This window comes from Oryctolagus cuniculus, chromosome 20 (assembly GCF_964237555.1).
Source record: "Oryctolagus cuniculus chromosome 20, mOryCun1.1, whole genome shotgun sequence".
Classification (NCBI taxonomy): Eukaryota; Metazoa; Chordata; class Mammalia; order Lagomorpha; family Leporidae; genus Oryctolagus; species Oryctolagus cuniculus.
In genome coordinates, this window is record NC_091451.1 from 36288416 (window position 1) to 36307788 (window position 19373).

A 19373-nucleotide genomic window follows, 5' to 3' on the forward strand; every position below is an offset into this window, starting at 1 on the left:
CCAGCCCTAGCTGGACCGCATCCCAGCTGTAGGAACCTGGGCAAGCCCATCTAACCTCCCTGGGCCCATTTTCTTTGTTAGTAAAATAGAAAAACCAGGGCTTGCCCCATAGGATGACTGTGAAGACTGAGTGGGGTACTCAAAGGGTGTGGGGGCACGATGCACACAGGAATCTCACAGTCTACCTGGGCCACTGTTACCCTGGCAACCTCACCCAGGCTCGTTTCTCCTGTCTGTAAATGAGGGGTTTAGAGGAGTCGAGAGACAGGAAAGCCCCTGGCACGGTGCTGGCCCTTCAGGGGTTCTGAGTAACCGATTCCCAGCGAGCCCAGGCCAACGTGCCCTGGCTGGGCCAAGAGCTCCAGGCTGTGGCTGGAAAAGCAGATGTGGAGTCCAGTGCAGTCGCAGGGTCTGGTCACCGTGGAAGACGAATTCCTACAGCAGTGTGCAGGTGGCACAGAGGAAGGACATGGGCTGGGGACAGCTGCCACTCAGCTCTGACCTGATCTTGCCCTGGGAAATGAGGAGATAGTTCCTTTCTTCTTCCCAAAGAAGGCAGAGAGTCAAGTGTTAACTGATGGCCCCGATTTTGAAATGTCAGCGACGCTCTCAAAGGCACTGAACGTGCTGAGCCAAGCCCATCTCAGGCAGCCTGCGGGCCAGCAGTGCACAGCTTTGATTCAGGGGCACCCTGTCCACCCACACCCATGCATTCTTGTTGGCAATCTCCCCTTGAAACTTCTACTTTTTTTTTTTTAGAAAGATTTTATTTATTTTAAAGACAGAATTAGAGACACAGAGGGAGAGACAGAGAAAGAGAGAAAAATCTTCCATCCACTGGTTCACTCTCCAAATGGCTGCAATGGCCAGGGCTAGACCAGGCTGAAGCCAGGAGCTTCATCTGGGTCTCCCACAGGGGTGCAGGGCCCCAAGGACTTGAGACATCTTCCATTGCTTTCCCAGGACAGTAGCAGGGAGCTGGATCAGAAGTAGAGCAGCCGGCACTTGAACTGGCGCCCATATGGGATGCTGGTATTGCAGGTGGCGGATTGACCCACTGCACTACAAGGTCCGTCCCCATCCCCTTGAACATTCTTAAGACCTCAGTAAACAAAGATACACCAAGCATCTGCCTACAGAGAGCTAGGACCGAAAGCCTCCTAACTGCCTCACAGAGAACTGGCCTGTCTTTGGACATCTCTGTGAATGTCACTTCCAGTCCCCCTGATGCCCTAACGTCTCCGTCACACTCCCTCTGTGCCAGGCACTGTTGTATGCATTTTACAGCTACTATCTCAGGAAAACCCAACGGAAGCGTGACAGATGCAGAAACTGAGGCACAAAGAGTTCACAGGCACAATGCCACACAGCCAGTGCATGGCAGAAACGGACTTGAGCGAGGTTCATCTAGGGTGCTTATAACCATCACGCCACTGCCTCTCACCTGGCCAACCTGGCTCTCAGGATCCTGGGTCTCCTGGAACCACCAGCCACTTCCTCTGGGCAGAAACTAGCCAGAGCCAGGTCTCCCACAAGTGAGCCAGCGTCCCAAGAGCCAAGTGCCACGGCGTCACAGCTGGGAGCCCACGGCTAACCACCCAGGGCCAGGCATGAGAGTCACCTGCAGACAGTCAGCCTCCATTCTGTTGCTGAGCCAAAATGAAGACCCCAGAGCCAACTCCTTCCCCCAACAAACCAAGTCTGGCTACACGCCACCAGGCATCAGCTCAACCAAGTGACTGGAAATGTATTTATTTATTTGAAAGGCAGAGAGAGAAGGATAGAGAGACAGTTCTTCCATCCATTTCCCTCCCAAATGCCTGCAATAGCTGAGGCTAGGCCAGACAGAAGCCAGGAGACAAGAACCCCATCCAGGTCTCCAACACGGGTGGCAGGAACCAAGTGCGCGGGCCATCACGCAGTGCCTCCAGAAGCTGGATTAGGAGCACAGTGTAGCCAGGACTCGGGGTGGCACTCAGATATGGAATGTGGGCATGTCAAGTGGCAGCCTAACCCACTGCACCACAACACCTGCCCCCAGATGAGGATTTGTCCTCATTCCAAAATATCATTCCTGGCCCCAAATCAGTCAATCGATCAATCAGTCTCTCTCTCTCTCTCTCTCTCTCTCTCTCTCTCTCACACACACACACACACACACACACACACACCTCCCAGAAGCCTCAGTCACATGGATAGCTGAGTGAGAACCAGAGAGAGACAGGGCAGCTGTGGCACAGGCCCCAGGACACCCCACAGGCAGGCACTCTCAGGACCCCAGAAACGGCCTCAAAAAACCAAGAGTAGCCAGTCAAGGGCCACAGCACGCTTTCACAGCCCACAAGGACATGTAGAGGATTAATCAGATGAACCTGGCTGATCCTGAGGACCACCCCTCCCCCACCCCAGGGAAAGGATGAGCACATCATCCCTGTCACATCCCTGGTTTTTCAAGACTGCACGGGACCATGGAGCCTGACAGGCTGGGCCATTGGCCGCCCACGACTCAGCCACAAAATGTGGACAGCACAGGGGTGGCCAGCTCACTGCTGTTGCACAGGCCAAGCCACCAAGGGCCCTGGCCTTGGGGCCAGCCGTGGTCAGGCACAATGCGTGACTGGGACGGCAGGTGGCAGGAAGGAGAGGAGCTGCGTCAGTCAGTCTGGTGTAAAGTGTCCCTCCTCCTCCAGGAAGCTTTCCTGGCCCCACTGGCCTCTGAAAAGCTGTGACCCACTACTGACTTTCACCATTTGCTGCCTCATTTGTGCTGACATTTGGAAAAAATCATTTACTAGGCATTTTAGCGTACACCAGGTCCTAAGTAAGTGCACTGCACGCATGATTTGACTTAATCCTCTTAGCAACTCTCTGAGGAGGCTGTCATGATGCCCATTACAGATGACGCAGCAGCAGCTTCAGGCCCTTCTTTGGCTTTCTCTCCACGGGACTGCATCCGCTCACCCCAGCTCCCCACTCCTTCAGGCAGAGCCATATGTCCTGCCCCTGCGTAGGGACCACGGTAGCCCCTGCAGGATTGATGGATACGGTGACTGCCACACCTCAACCAATCACCCGTCCTAACCCAGAGGTGGAATGAAGAGATAAAAACCCAGCCAGCCGCCGGCCCGCTGACGGCTGGATGGGAGCCCCTGCATGTGTGGTACACTGATTAGCTGCCACCAACAGCCGCTCTTATGTCACACGATAGCTAGGAAGAACCTTTACCACCACGCGTTTCCTTCCAGGTAACGAAGGACTGAGGCTCTGAGAAGCACCAGGCTGTGGGCTTACCGTGACCCAGGGCACACAGTGCTGGCGGCTGCCGAGTCCATCCCTAGCCAGGGGCACGGGGACCCACAGGAGGCTCCAGGGCCCAGCTGGCTCCACAGAGCAGGACGAGGCAGGGGAAGGCAAGGCCTCACCTTTGGTAGCGTAGGCCTCAGCGATCACCCGCAGCCGGTACGGAGGCGCCGCCGTGAGCGGCAGGTCATCCAGGCCCACTTGTGCGTAAATGTTCAGGGCTTCCTTATAATCGCCTTCCACGTAATTCAGCTTGGCCATGATCAGACTGGATTCTTGTAGGAATTCTGACTAGAAGGAAAAACAGAGACACAAATGTCTTCCTACCCTGGCGTGGGCCCCGCTGTGAAGCCCCCAGCACCCTGGACAGACACCCAAACATGGCTGTTCACACAGCACTGTTCACTACAGCCGGAGAGGGCCATGGCCCCTGCACACAGCAACATGTGGGCCAGCTACCACGTGGAATACCACTCGGTCATAATAAATATAGAGACCCCATGTGCATGAACCCAAAAACATCACGCCAAGTGAAAAAGCCGATCACAAAAGGTCACATACTACTAGACTCCATTTATATGAGATATCCAGAGTGGTCCACCCTATTTAGCCACAAAAAAAGACAAGCGTTTGCCTAGGACTGGGGAACTAGAAGAACAGGCCGTGACTACTAACAGTTACAGGATTTCTTTCTGGGGTGATAAAAATGCTCTAGAATTGGTGATGATTACACAATTGTGAATATATTAAAAAACCACTGAATCACCTACTTTAGCTGGGTAAATTGTACGTTATGTGCATTATACAGACTGGGCGTCCTTGATCTGAAACCTGAAATCCAACATGCTCCAAAACCCAAAAGTTGTTCAGCACTGGAGCGTTTGGATTTTAGATTTTCGGATTAAAGGTGCCTGACCAGCAAGGCCTATGCAAATGTTCCAAAATCAGAAAAACATAAATCAAAAACACTTCTGGCCCGAAGCATTCTGGGTAAAGGATATTCCAAAAAGCTGATGTGGAAAAAAAAAAACCCACAAACCCCACGGCTTCCCCTGGTGCTGTGGGCTGGGCTGGGCCCAGGACAGAAGGACCGATTCCTAGTGAAAACACAGGTGCGCCTGTCTCACAAAGGAAGCTGCCTGGACACCCTGGCGGGTTCTGTCCACAGCACAGGAGTCCTGGCCCTGGACTATAGCCCAAATAATCCAAGTAAACACTTGCCAAATGGTGCAAAAATCAGGACTTGTTTTCTTTCCAGAGACATGCAAACTTGGGGAGCTGAGGTCACAGATCCAGCCCTCCGGGAGGCTGAGGCCGTCATGGCTCCAATGCTCTCATCCCGACAGGCCCATCTCCGCCCTTCCCTCTCCCCCCCTCGTCAGCTGGGCACAGAGGAGGCCACTCATTTTGCTTCTCCTCGGACCCCAGGCTGTCGCAGGCTGGGTTTCTCACTCTGCAGAAGCGCACCGCGGAGCTGTGCTGTGTGTAAACCACAGCTCTCACAGGCGGGCAGCTGTTTCCCCAGGGGTCAGCTTCGGGGCACTTCTTGCAAAGGGGCAGGGACAACAGGTGGAACTGGGCAGAGCAGCAGGACAGACAAAAGGAGCTGAAGAAAGCAAAAGGGGTTTGTTAGTGGCCCAAGGCAGAGGTCCATTTGCAAGAATTAAAATTACATTTGTGGACACAAATCAGAGCAGACTTAAGAGGACAGAAAAAAAAGCTATGGGGTGGGGGGAAGCACCCACCACAGAGGGCCTCCACCAGGTGAGGCCAGGCCAGGCCTGGGAATTTTGGGAAGGTTTCCCAGGAGATTCAAGGCAAAATGAGCGGAGGCAGTGCATGGGGAGGTTCAGATGGGGAAGACACCAACTTTCTGGACAGGGATGGTGGTGACAGCTGCACAGCACGAGGAATGCACCTGGTGCCACAGAGCGGGGAACGGGACACTCGGAAATCGCTGAGTGTGCAGTCACTTGGTGTAGCGGTTAAGACGCTGCTCAGGGTGCACCTGCCATCCTGGAGTGTGTGAGTTCGAGTTCCAACCCCAGTCTGAGTCCAGCTTCTTGCTTATGTGCACTCTCGGAAGCAGAGTGATGCCTCAAAAGGCTGGGTCCCTGTCATTCACGTAGATCGAGTTCCTGGCTCCTGACTTCAGCCTGGCATAACCAGACATTTGAGGAGTGAACCAGCAAAAGGGATGTCTCTGTTGATCTCTCCTTCTCATTCAAATATCAATGAAGGAAGGAAGGAAGGAAGGAAAGAAGGAAGGGAGGGAGGAAGGAAGGAAAGGTCAAGGGCCAGTGTTGTGTTGCAAGGGTAAACCACCCCTTACAACACTGGCATCCCAAATCAAAGTACCAGTTAGAGTCCTGGATGCTCCACATCCAATCCAGCTCCCTGCTAATGTGCCTGGAAAGACAGCTGATAACAGCCCAAGAGCTTCTGCTCCTGCTATGCACATGGGAGACCTGGATGGAGTTCGAGGTTCTTGGTTTCAGCCTGGCCCAGCCCTAGCTATTGCATGCCTTTGGGTGGTAAACCAGATGGAAGACATCTCCCTCTCCCTCTCCCTCTCCCTCTCCCTCTCCCTCTCCCTCTCCCTCTCCCTCTCCTGCTCTGCCTTTCAAATAAGCAAAAAAGAGAAATCATAAAAAATAAATGACATTTTAAATGATTATATTGTTAAATTTTATGTATGTTTTAGCATAAGAAAAAAATCTTTAAACAAAGCAAACTGAAGGGCCAGGTGGAAAGTAAGCTTGAAGAAAATTGCCAGCCTAGAGGCACAGGGGAGACACGGCGAGCCCCGCTGGTGAGCCGCCCTGGTGTTGTGCGGCCGAGGTCACTCAGCTGCCTGAGGCGCGAGCAGGGCTCCAGCCTGCCAGCGGCCGCCGTGCTCACGCAGGGTTTTCTTGCCTTCACTCAGAAGCAGGGATCTGACCCGGACCGGGGCGCTCTCAGTCAGACTTCTTTTTTTTTTTTTTTTTTTTTTTTTTGACAGGCAGAGTGGACAGTGAGAGAGAGAGACAGAGAGAAAGGTCTTCCTTTGCCGTTGGTTCACCCTCCAATGGCCGCCGCGGCCGGCGCGCTGCGGCCGGCGCACCGCGCTGATCCGATGGCAGGAGCCAGGAGCCAGGTGCTTTTCCTGGTCTCCCATGGGGTGCAGGGCCCAAGCACCTGGGCCATCCTCCACTGCACTCCCGGGCCACAGCAGAGGGCTGGCCTGGAAGAGGGGCAACCGGGACAGAATCCGGCGCCCCGACCGGGACTAGAACCTGGTGTGCCGGCGCCGCAAGGCGGAGGATTAGCCTAGTGAGCCGCGGCGCCGGCCTCAGTCAGACTTCTTGCTCTGGCTCTGCTCTTCCAGCCCCAGCCCAGCTGAAACGCACGGGACTCAGGTGCCAGGAGAGAGGAAGTTCCTCAAGCACTGGTGCCAGCGGGGCACACCCCACGCCACAGCGGGCGACTGTGCACGAGGCGGGAAAAACGGCAAGGGCGGGGGGCTCTCCAGGCAGAACCAGTAAGGCAGCAGTAAACGACCCGCCGCTAGCCGCTAGCGCTGCTCACTTTTGAAAAAACTGCCCGAATCAGCTTCGAGCTAAGCACACAGGGAAGCGTGAAGCCTGGGAGGCTGAGCAGCTTCCCAGCTCACACGGCTTCGCCGGTGGACGCCTGAACTCCAGTGTTCTTTCTGCCACACCGGGCTGTAGAGGGGGCGGAGCAAAAAGCTACCAGCATCCGGTACAATAAACGGGCTCACACGTGGGAAAGGGATGAGCGAGACCCAGTCACACCGCACACCTCCTGGAGGACATGTGAACCCCGCAGCCATCACCGTGAGCCCCGTGTGCCGGCTGCCCGCCTGCCCCCACCCCAACCCTGCAGCACCCGTGGATGTGGGGACAACTGTTCCCCAGCTTCGAGCCCGTGTGCGGCGCGGGCTTCAGGAAGAGACAGAGCAAGGAGAGTGGAGTACGGGGTGTCAAGGCCCACACGCAGCAGCGAATCCTGAAGACGGCAGGCCACCCTGCCCACGGCGCAGGGACACTTGGCCGCCTCCCGGCCGGCGCTGGGCCAGTGCAGACACACACAGATCACTGGAAGGCAGCTGGGTCAGGGTTTCCAGAAGCCAGCGGCTTCACAACTGGCAGACATGAAGACAGGTCGACGTACCACCTGTGGCCCAAGCCCTGGGCTGCGGTGGGGCAGGGGTCCAGGGAGCCTCCCAGAGGCAGGCAGCCCCTCACAGGCCCAAGTTCCCAATGCAGAGGAGAAAGGGAAAGCACAGAAATGCACACAGACACAACAGTAAAGGCCGAAGGAGGATTCTGAGACTGGAAGAGGAGAAAAGCGAAGCAGAAATTGTCCAGGTTAAAAGGAAAAAGACGTCAGAGCTTTGTCGTTCATGGAACACTCGTGTCCTTGTGGAAAACACATCCTGGGATACAAAGGGCCCTACAGGATGAGCAGGCCGGGGCTGAGTGCACTGCCTGCAGAGAGACCAGAAAAGCAGGACCTCAGGGTGGGGAGGTGTCCGGAGCCAGCAAACCTGACTTAAGTGGGTGAGGGGGCGGGGCAGGCAAAGGAGGCCCTTGTGTAAAGCAGAAGTGGGTATAGAGGCTTCAGAGAGACAAAGGAGGAAAGATACGTGAGCAGGGACAGAAATCTGAGTGTTAATGGAGACCAGAGAGCACAGCATGTAGACGGGGGCCAGGAAGGGGGTCCTTGCTGGGGTAGAGCTTAGCTCCTGGTTCCTGCCCACGCTGGGGCACCAGTACAAGAGCTCACAGAGCTCTGGGCCCGAGGGGCCGTCACACGCACACGGCTTGGGCAGGGAGCTGTGTGCTGCCCTCTCCCCGACAGGCCTGTCTCTGCCGGAGCCCCACTGAGCTCCGGGCCCTACGTGAAAGTTGATTTCAAGACGTGGGGAGGTCAGCGCCGTCGTGCAGAACAATGCATCAGAGAGAGCCTCGTGGTGGTGAGCCAGCCTCGGGGGACACATGGGCAGCTCGGGGGCTGGCCTGCTTCTCAGAGGGCACTTCATGGTGCCCCAAACACTGCCCGTTTGGTCCCCGGGCCTCCTTCCCGCCCACACCCAGCCCGGAGGAGGGGAGGCCAGCATCCCCCCACCATCTGCCCCCTCCCCCGACCCAGAGGCCCACGGGTACCTTGAGGTTCCCTCGGTCCAGGGCAGCGGTCAGATGCTTGCGGACCTCAGTCAGCTGCGGCCGGGGGCCCCGGGGGCTGGCCCCCTGCCGCAGAGGGTGCTCCTTCAGGAACTGCTCCAGCTTCGACTCCCCGAGGAGGAGCTCGGCCATGTCATCTGTGAACACAAAGCGAGGCGCTCAGTGGCACACACAGGGGTCTGTGTGCCGGAGCCCCGAGGCCCCAGGCCCCCAGCAAGGCCCCCTCGGAACTTCACAACCTTAGACAGGATCTAAGTGGGCACCGTCTGGGCGTGAATTCTGATCATGAGAAGGAATGCACACGGTGGGTGTTGGCTCAGCACTCACTGGATCCAGAAAGATGAATAGTATTCACATGGAGATGGCAGGTCAGCAGGAAAAAGCAGGGCTGCCTTATGATGCATTCAGCGGGACCTGCTGACGTTCTGGGTGGCAGGCTAGGCTCACCAACGGCCCAGAGCTGGCCAGAGAGCCTCTTCCACGTTCTAGGATCGGGCAGCCCCGAAGGGGACATCTCCCGGTCCCTGCAGTGCTCCTGCCTTGTGCTCTGAGAAGCCTCAAATACTCTCCCAAGAGGAGCCCTGGAGTCCCGGGAGGAGCCAAGTTACTGGACGCAAGAATTCTTTAGGTGCCCGAGAAGAAAAAGCCAATCTCCTGCGAGATGGGAAGAAAACCAGGTGGGCCCGTGGCGGCATCAGTGCCAGGAGATGATGCAACGATGCCCAGGGTGCCCGGGGACCCAGAGTGCGAGCCCCGAACATAGAAGCAGCCAACGTGGCAGTCAGGGAGCAGGGCGCCGTGCGGAACCTCCCAGAAACAGGAGCCCATCGTGCAGAGGAGAGCCAGCGCACCAAGAGAGCCCTGCAGGAGCCATGAGCGAAGGCCGGGGGGCAAAGGCCTGCCGGACACCAGGCACTCATGGATAAACAGAAGGCGACATGCCTGTGGCAATTACGGTCACGGAACAGGACGTGGACACTAGCAACCAACACAATGTGAAAAGAGCAACGTATCAAAAATCGGGAGGGGCTTCCAGGCACCATGGTCTCCTCTCAGAGCCCAGGCCTAGCGGTGAAGATGCCACGTCCCACATTAGAGTGCCTGGGTTTGGCACCCAGCTCCAGCTCCTGACTTCAGCTTCCTGATGACACGAAACCTGGGAGGCAGCAGATAATGACTCGAATGATCAGGTTTCTGCCACTCACAAGGGAGACCTGGAGTGAGTTCCTGGCTCCTGGCCCAGCCCTGGCCCAAACCTCCCCTAGCCGTCCAGGCACAGAAGGCTGATGCCTGAAGGAGGAACCCGTGTGCCGTCTATCTCTGAACCCCAGGCCGAGCACAGTGCCTGGCCAGTAAATGGTGAGCGAAGTCCACGACAGAGCCTCCAGATTCAGGCATGTGGCTGCCTGGGCCACAGTCTGCTGGCTGTCCCTGACACTCGTGTTCTTCCTGGGGAGCAGGATTCCCAAGTTCCGAAATGGGGGGACAGGCATTCCAGGCAGGAGGAGCAGAGTGTGCAAAGCCATGACAAGGCCCAGCCTATTGGAGGAACTCTAAGAGGGCTGTTAGGAGCGAGTCAGGCAGTGCTGGGAGAGGAAGCAGGGACGGGCAGGGAGCTCCTGGCCAGGCGGGCAAGGATCAGCCGCCGGCTCCTCTGCACAGGCGGCTCACGGTCTGACTGGAAACAGCATGCTGGCTTCAAAACGCTTATCTGAAATTCTGAAAAACCCCTAGGTTCCAGTGTAATCTCCCAAGCAAATTACGTCTTCTTGGCTCCCCATCATAAAAGGTGAATTCCTGGCTGGGAGGGCTCATGTCAGAGAAACCACACAGAGGCTGCAAGGCCCCTCACAAGTGATGGGGGCCTCTGGGTGGTCTGGCACTTACTCGGGACCCCATGGGGTCCCAATCCGGAAGCCATGAGCAAGAAAAGGAACAGCTGTCACCTAACCAGCTTTCAGTGCCTAATAACATATCCAGGTACACACCATGACAGTGAGGCAGGAAGGAAACGGGTCCCCAAGGAACATAAGAAAATTAATTCCAGATGGATCAAAGAATTTTCGGCAAGGGCCGAATTTATCCTCCCATCTGAAACAGGCACACAGCAGGGTGAATTGTGGGAAAGAACAGCTTCCAGGGCACTGGGCAACAGCAGGAAAGGACAGTGGGTCCTGAGAACTGGGTGACAGACAGGGGAGCCCCACAACTGCCCTTGGAGTGGCCCCATCCCACTCCTGCACTGAGGCCTTGCAGCAGAATTCTGTGCACCGAAGACCGAGATCTGAGTGCGTCCACCCTCGCCAGGCACAGCGGCGCACAGCTGCTGTCCCACAGCTGCAGGTGGGACAGCAGGCCTGCAGTGTGGGGCTGGGCATGAGGCTTGCAGAGTAGAGAAGCCCTGGAAGCTCCACGTGGAGGGAAGAGCCCTGGGCTTGATCCCAGCCCCCTCGCCTGCAGCTGCATGGCAGCCGGCAACATGCTAACCCTCTCTGAACCTGCCTCCTCACCCGGCCAATGCAAGGATTAGAGACGGTGTACAAGTGTGTAATGTACACAGCATGAAGCAGGTACCAAAAAACAGCAGCTGTACTGCAGTTATTTTCCTGCACTTGCTGGGATCTGCCATTGCCCAGAACAGTTATCTCTATGCTTTGACGGACGTGCTTAAAGCCCAAAGCCTTGTGTCAATGGTTAATGGAGTAACTTGAGTGGCTGATGAACTAAGAGCAGAGCTGTCCAATCACGGCATCTGGGAGGTGGGTCCAGTGGGAGGTCTTTAGGTCATTGCAGCAGTGCCCCGGGAAGGCATTTCTCACAAGAGTGGTCATTTAAGCAGAGTTTGGCCAAGCTCCATTGCTCCCAGGCGCGCACCTGACCCTCCCCCACACGTTCCACCTGCCTCAGATGCCAGTGCCCAGCCCTGGGCTGTGAGCCTCCACACCATGAGCCAAAAATAAACCCTCCTGCGGGGCTCCACTCCACTCAGGAAAAGCTGGCTACCAGGTGATGTGGGATCCTGCAGGGCCAGGAAGTGCTGTGGGACGTGAGCCCTGTGCTCAGGCCTGCACTTAGTAGGGGGAGACAGACGCCGTGCAATGCTCAAGTCCAGCCGCCTAGGCACATGGGCACCTCCTAAGCGCCAGGCGGCGCGAAGCAGCTCCCGTGACTTGGAGAATCCGCAAGCAGCAATGTGATGCTGGGAATATGAATCTCCACCCCACAGACAGGGAAGCAGCCACAAGAGAGGAAGCCACATGCCAAAGGGCACAGAGCCTGTTTGTCCTGGAGCTGGGATTTGAACCCATGCAGTCGCCCTTCTTTGTCTCCACTGCCCTCCAGGCACAAAGCATCTGGACAACAGCATTCAGCAGGGCCCCACTTCCCTGTCAGTCAGCAGTGTGACCCCGGCCGAGCCCTCAACCCTGCTGCCGCTGCTCAGGGCTGCACAGGTGGTTTCGCAGTTCCCTTCCTGCTCCAGGTGTTGGGATGCTTGGGGGACCGCAGTGAGGAGGGGCTAGGGTACCCTGGGCTGGTTTCCCCTTTCCCACTGGCATTTGGCAGGATTTGGGGGGCAGTGTTAAATGAGGCTGCAGGAACCAGTTCCCCCAGTGACCTATAAAGAGATTCAGCCCGAAGCCAAACAGACCGCTCGCTCGTAAGAGCCCTCACCACGAAGGGGAAGGGGACGGGGAACTGGCCCCACTGGGCCTCCCTGACGCCCCCAGGGAGGCAGGGCTGTGGCCGTGGCCTGTGGCAGTGCTGCCCCTTCCTCCATTTCTTCCTTGCAGGATAAGCAGCTGACAGGCAGAGATGTGATCAGATGGCAAAGAGAAAACACAGGGTTTCTTCGCTCTTCCTCTGTTCCCGGGGTTTCTAGGGAGAACCTGATACCGTGTTAGTCTCAGCCCCTCCTGCGTCCGCCCTTGCCGCCTGCTCAGCCTGCTCCTGTTCAAGCCCTGGCCGCCGTGACTGGTGTCCAAGGAGAAAACAAAGCCCTGTTCAGGCAGGAGCTGGTTCTTCCACACCCTCAGTCCCGCGGCACAGCCAGCCACGTTCTCCATTTCCTTCGGTCTCACGTGGACTCTACTTCCTTGTTGACTGGGCTTCTTGTCCGTCCCAGGTAACCAAACCCTCACAAGGAACTGCGGCCCAGCCCTGCCCCTGCAGAATGGCGACAGGAAAGCACACTGCCATGGGGTGTGAGCAGGGTCTGTGGGACCAGGTGAGCACTATCCGTAAAACAACTCATACACTGTACCATGTGTCCCACCTGCCCCACAGATGGCGGCTGTAGGGACTGAGCCCAGAGACACAGGCACTCTTGGGGACCAGTTTGTAGGCACATACAGCCCGACTGGCAACAGCACAGGGTGGAAAACCACGCTGGGTGTCCTTGACAGAGGACCTGTTGGATGAATGACATCCGCATCCGCCATGCTCTGGGAGACCACGCTCTCACTGAAAACAACACAGGGAACAGGGCTCAACACAAAGCCATGGCAGCCGGCCATGTCTTCCTGCTTCCACAGTCCGCCCACTTCATGGCCTCTCTCACACACCCTGGACTGAGCCACAGCACCTGCTCTGGCCAACAGGGCAGTAGCCACCCTGATGGACACAGAGGCTTTGAAAGGGGCTTCTCACTACTTTTTCCCTTTGCTTGTCTGTGAGCACCGTGAGACATGCCTGGGCCAGCCTGGACCAAGCCCGGCCAACCCTCTGGAAGGCTACATGCGTGCAGCAGAGCTCAGTCAGAGAGCCCTGCCGAGGTGACCCCATGGCCCACGGCTAGCCACAGACGCATCAGCAAGCCCCAGCAAGCCCAGAGTCACAAACAGCAGAAGGCAGGATTTGGAAGCAGGCACTAGGGCACATCAGGCTAAGCTGCAGCCTGGAACGCCTGCATCCGCATCAGAGTGCCTAGTTCAAGTTCTGGCTACTCTGCAGTTCCAATTCAGCTCTCTTCTAATACCCAGGAGACAGCAGATAATGGCCCAAGTGGGCTCCTGCTGCCCACATGGGAGATCAGGATGGAGTTCCTGGCTCCTAGCTGCAGACTGGCCTAGCCCTGGCTGTTATGGGCATCTGGGGAGTGAATCAGTAGACTGAAGACCTCTCTCGCTTTCGCTCTCTCATTGCTTTTCAAATAAATAAATCAGGGGCCAGCGCTGTGGCGTAGTAGCTAATGCTGCCGCCTCTGGTGCAGCCGGCATCCCATATGGGTGCTGCTTTGTGTTCCAGTTGCTCCACTTTCAACCCAGATCCCTGCTCATGGCCAGGGAAAAGCAGCAGAAGATAGCCAAAATGTTTGGACCCCTGCAATCCCTGTGGGAGACCTGGGTGAAGCACCTGGCTCCTGGCTTTGGCCTAGGCCAGTCCCAACCATTGTGGCCATCTGGGGGGTGAACCAACATATGGAAGTCTTGTCTCTCTCTCCCTCTCTCTGTGTAACTTAGGCTTTCAAATAAATAAATAAATCTTGGGGCCGTGTAAATAAATAAATAAAACTGTGGCATAGTAGGTAAAACCGCCACCTGCAGTGCTGGCATCCCATATGGGTGCTGGTTTGAGTCCTGGCTGCTCCACTTCCGATCCAGCTCTCTGCTGTGACCTGGGGAAGCAGCAGAGGATGGCCCAAGTGCTTGGGACCCTGCACTCACAGGGAAGACTGGAAGAAGCTTTTGGCTCCTGGCTTCGGATCGGCTCAGCTCCAGCCATTGGAGGCATCTGGGGAGTGAACCAGCAGATGGAAGACCTCTCTCTCTCTCTCTCTCTCTCTACCTCTCTCTCTAACTCTTTCAGATAAATAAAATAAAATAAACCTTATAACAATGGCTATTTAAGGCACTAAGGTTTGGGATAGTTTATTACACAGTAATAACCAGTAAATTCAAGATACAAAAGAAGGTATATCATATGTCATTTCTGGGCATGAAAACAGTAACAGGGGAGGGCATTTGGCCTAGAGATTAGGAAACTGCTAGGATGCTTACATCAGAGTGCATGGGTTCAGTTCCTGGCTCCTGACTCCGGCAGATTCTGGGAAGCAGCAGGCGATGACTCAGGTAGTTAGGTCCCTACCACCCATATGGAGACCTGGATCGAGTTCCCAGCTCAAGGCTTCAACCCACTGAGTCCCAGCTATTGCAGGCACTTGGAGAGTGAAACAGCAGATGGAAGCATTCTCTCTCTCTCTCTCCTCCTCCTCCTCCTCCTCCTCCTCCTCTGCCTCTCAAATAAATAAGGAAAAGAAATCATATCTAAAAGACAACATACTTTCTTACAACTATACAAAGAGAATATTTCAAAAAAGATCCAGCAGTGGCCATTGGGGAGTGAACCAACGGCAAAGGAAGACCGTTCACTCTGTCTCTCTCTCTCTCACTGTCCACTCTGCCTGTCGAAAAAAAAAAAAAAAAGAAATTCCTAAGATTGGGTGTTTCTGTGGAAGGGAGCAAGGGACATGCAGACAATATAGGAAGGAGTATTTTTCTCTATAGAAATAGTGGTTCTCAACTTACGATGCTTTAGACTTCACAATGCTATAAAAGTAATGTTTGGGGCTGGTGCTGTGGCATGGTGGGTAAAGCCACCACCTGCAGTGCTGGCATCCCATATGAGTGTCAGTTCAAGTCCTAGCTGCTCCACTTCTGATCCAGCTCTCTACTGGGAAAGCAGTAGAGGATGGTCAAAGTCCTTGGGTCCCTACACCCACATGGGAGACCCAGAAGAAGCTCCTGGCTTCAGATCAGCACAGCTCCAGCCACTGTGGCCATCTGAGGAGTGAACTAGTAGATGAAGATCTTTCTCTTTCTTTCTGCCTCTCTAAAACTCTGCCTTTCAAATAAATAAAAGTAGTGCTTACTGAATAGAAACCATACTTCAGATTAGCCTGAACTTTTTCCAGGCCAGCACCACACGGTATGGTGCTCTCTTACGAGGCTGGGTATGGCAGGTCTTCGCCATCACAAGTCACCATATGTAAAGTAGGCATTGTGTTAGGTGACTTTGCCCAACTGTAGGCTAAGAGAAATGTCTGGGCAGGTGTGAGGCAGGCGAGGCCCAGCTATGATGATCAGCATGTTAGGAGTATTCAACGCACTTCAACCTCAGATACTGTCCATTTATCAGGACGTAGCCCCTCCCAAGTCAAAGAGCATCTGCTGCCCTTCTGCTTATCTGACTTTTGCTACCGTCGACATCTATTACCTACACGGAACATCAGCCAGTTCATCTAACAAGAAAGATGCCCACGCCGTGCTGCTGCACTCTGAATCTCAGGGGTCCGGCCTGGCCACCCAGAGGAGCTCCAAGCCTCACCCAGCATCTCAGGGCCCAGGGAGGGAGTGCTACAAACAGCGTCACTCCCAGGGGATCACCTCCCGCTCTCCCTGGGCCACCAGCCTCTTGCACGCGCGTGCTCTGGGTCCTCAGTGTCCTGCAAGGCCTTGGCCATCTGTCCACTCGAGGGTGCTGGACATGCTGTGCCTCCCTCCTCTCTCCTGCCCAAATCCCAGGCATCCTCAAAGACAACCCCAGGTCAGCCAGGAGCGCCTTCCTCCAGCTCCCTGGGCTGAGCTAACCATGCTGCTCAAACACTGTGCACACTCACACATCACCAGCATTTGTTTGGCACCTGCCAGCAAAAGGCGCGTAGAAGAGGCCTCCGCCTGCAAGGAGCTCACAATCTGGACGAGGCAGGCAGATGAAACAGACAGCGCTCAGACGTGCAGAGGACGAACACGGGCTGGCACAGGAGTGCCTGGTGGCTCCTTAGATCTGAGAGAGACTGTCCAGGGACAGAGCGACTGAGAGGAAGATCTGAGAGGGGAGTCCAGGAGAGGGAAGGGCTTGGGAATGGCCTGCAGGGGAAGCTGGCATGCTCTCAGTGCGGCAAGGCCGGGTGGCCAGGACAGAGGAGCAGGCCGTGGGCAGCCTGCTGAGAGCCTGCCGTGTGTTCTAAGTGCAACCAGCAGACTTCGTAAACGGGGTTTGTAAACGGGGTTTGTAAACGGGGTTTGTAAACAGGGATGACATGCTCTGATTTAAGTTCCAAAGCTCCCTCTGTTCTGTGTGGAAAACAGACGCAGGTGGGGAGGAGCAGAGGCAAGTACAGAAGTGGTTACAGGTGGCTGCAGCAGTCAGGCGACAGGTGGCTGCGACGTGGACACAGGCAAGGTGAGAAACGGTGCTGGAAGGGCGGAACTGGCTGAGCGAGGTCACGGTGTGAAATAAAATCAGCAAGACTGGCTGAGAGACGGCCCCAAATCGTGCACGCCTTCACCTCTGGACCTGTGAACACGCACCTTGCACGGTAAAGGGGACTTTGCAGATGCGATGAACGGGAAGGATCTCGATTATCCTGGATTAGCTGGGTGGGCCCCTCTGGGTTCTTAGAAGAGGGCAGCAGAGGGTCAGGGTCAGAGGAGGAGATGTGGGGAGACCAGAGGAGGTTAAACCTCTGGCTTCGAAGAAAGAAAAGAGAGTTCAAGTCAGGCAACACAGGCAGCCGTGAAAACCTGGAACAGGTGAGAGATAGACTTGTCCCCAGCCCTGCTGACACCTGGCTTCAGCCCAGGGAGGTCCACATGTGACTCCCAGCCTCCAGATCTCTCAGAGAATACAGGTGCGTTTTGAGCCAGAAAATGGGTGATCATTTGTTGCAACAGCCACAGAAAACTAACACACGATGGATAAGGAGAGGAACTGAAGGCATATCCTAGATCTTAGATTACTGCACAATAGAGTGGGTACTGGTACCGCAGGCCAGTGATGGGGTGAGGAGGAATAAAACCCAGCTCAGGGTGAGAGGACGGGTAATATCCAAGCAAGAACTCAGGTCCAGAGCAGAGCCGGTGGAGACCGTGGGACCCTGGTGGAGCCGTGGGCTCCCGACTTTGGCCTGGCCCAGCCCAGGCTGTGGAACAAGAAGGCCCTGAGAAAGAAACCAGGACCATGAAGGTTACTGACACGGGGATTAGGGAGCGTTTCCGGGAAGAGGGAGGGGCCAAGTAGGCTAAAAGCAGCCGGAACATCAAGTGAGATAAGAGCACCAACACAGCCACAGGATTTGGCAACACCAAGGTGACCTTGGCGGAGTGGTGTCAGGAGCCAGGCCCCGTGGGAGCTGGCCTGCTGTGAAAAGGCACGGAGAGCCGGGCGGTACTGAGACCACACGGGGCCACGGAGCTTTCAGCAGGGCAGTCCAGCAGGGCCAGCGCCCAGGAGAGAACGGCCTGAGGAGGTGAGGACACAGGGCTTCAGAGCGAAGGCGAGGGGCTGCTGGCCGGGAAGGAGCCTCACTCCCAAGCAGCACGGAAAGCGGGCAGACTCCGGGCAGCAACGAGCTTCCCAGGCGCTGTCTGTCCTCCATGAAGCATACGGCAAGGTCACGGACGGGTGGCCGCCAGAGGAAGAGGAGAAAAGAGCTTGTGGCTTGTTCGCTGGGAAGCAGGACGCTGGCCCACTGAGGAGTGCCGGGGCCCTCGGGCCATCAGCGGTGCATGTCGGCAGAGGCGGGCCACCCCAGCAGCGGGGTGGGGACCAAGGCCGGGCTCTGCTAAGCAGCGAGCCCATGAGACAGGGGCACACAGGCTTGGCTGCCCCTGCCTGTTTCAGAGCGTCACCCTGCCACCTCCCCCCCGACACACACACACACAGCGTGTTGAAGGTCAAATCCCACCATCCCAGCTCCCATCTCCATCCGAGCCCTCTCACGTTCATGCTCTGCCCCTGCGCTTGGACAACCAGTCAATCATGCCTCCCTTTCATGGCCTGGGCCCACCCAAGAGCCCTGGTCTCACAAGACTCGGCTGGAACAGGGTGGCCCAGGCCAGGCCGGCCACGAGCACCAGGCCTTCCAAGCCCTACTCAGGGCTCCCGCGGGGTCCTCCCTGCTTCCCTGACTGTCCTTGTTTCAACTGTGGCCCTATATGGATGCCTGGCTACTTGGACCTCTTGACTGAAAAGCAAAGATGGCAAAAGTCAAAGATTAAGGAACCCAAGAGCAGTTGGCAGAAACCATCTACGGAAGATCTTGGTTGTTGGAGTCCAGGCTTCATGCCAAAGTCCCTCCCTACGTCCACACACAGCGCAGAAGCTGGAAGGACAGGATGGGAGAGGAAAACGCAGGGACAAAGACCGCGCTTCTGTGACGCTGGCTGAATGGGCACGTGCGCTGGGCTCACACACACACCTCCCAGAGAACCCGCAGTGAGGACAGCAAGGGTGCTGTGAAAGTCATTATCTCAGAGCTGGTTGCCTGTCCCCAGAGCTCAACAGGGCAGGAAGTGACCACAGGGGCAGGGGGTGTTATCAGGCCAGCCCAGAAGCCGTAGAAACGCTCTCTCAGGAAGCCAGCTCCGCAGACAAGTTCAACACCCACCCTACCCACACGGAGCAGCAGGCACCTCCTGGAGAGCCAAGCCCAGCCCGGGCCTTGTCTGCAAGGGGCAGGGTCTGCTGGGAGACAGGGACCATGGTGGGGCCACCCCACGGCGACTCCGAGGAGGTCAGGAGCAAGCGAGGTCAGAGACAGGGCCCAGGAGCTTCAAGGGAGGCAGGATTTCTCCAAGTGCAGCTGCAGGCAGGAAGGAGACTCGACCCGGTTGTGAGTGCGGTGGGACAGAGGCAGGAAGGGGGGTTCCACAGGGCCTGGGCCAGCTGCCAAGTGTCTCAGAGAATCACTTTCCCAGCAGTCTTGGGGGTGGGGCCGGGTGGCAGGTGGACACTCCTTCCCGGGGCCTCCACAGCCCTCATCCTCTAAGTCTAAGTCTCTCCACGCTGTGCTGGAGCCGAGCTCACTCGGGACGGGGGCTTGCACACAGTCGGAAATCAGAAAGTGTCTGTGAGTAAATACTCCAAGTACGTCGCTCACGGGCAGGG

At 56.3% G+C, this 19373-nt stretch overlaps 1 protein-coding gene across 15 annotated transcripts in view; it reads right to left on the reverse strand.

Annotated features, from left to right (window-relative positions):
• The window catches only part of TTC7B (tetratricopeptide repeat domain 7B), a 243600-nt gene that overhangs the window by 215749 nt on the left and 8478 nt on the right, over positions 1 to 19373 (reverse strand). For 14 of the 15 annotated variants that reach the window (XM_070065535.1, XM_070065534.1, XM_070065536.1 and 11 more), the window contains exons 2-3: positions 8469 to 8623; positions 3423 to 3591 (exon numbers count right to left, since the gene is read on the reverse strand). In XM_070065535.1, the coding sequence (XP_069921636.1) occupies positions 3423 to 3591; positions 8469 to 8623 (324 nt within the window). Of the gene's footprint in view, positions 1 to 3422; positions 3592 to 8468; positions 8624 to 19373 lie in introns of those variants that run through there. The other variant, XM_070065542.1, reaches the window with a different exon arrangement.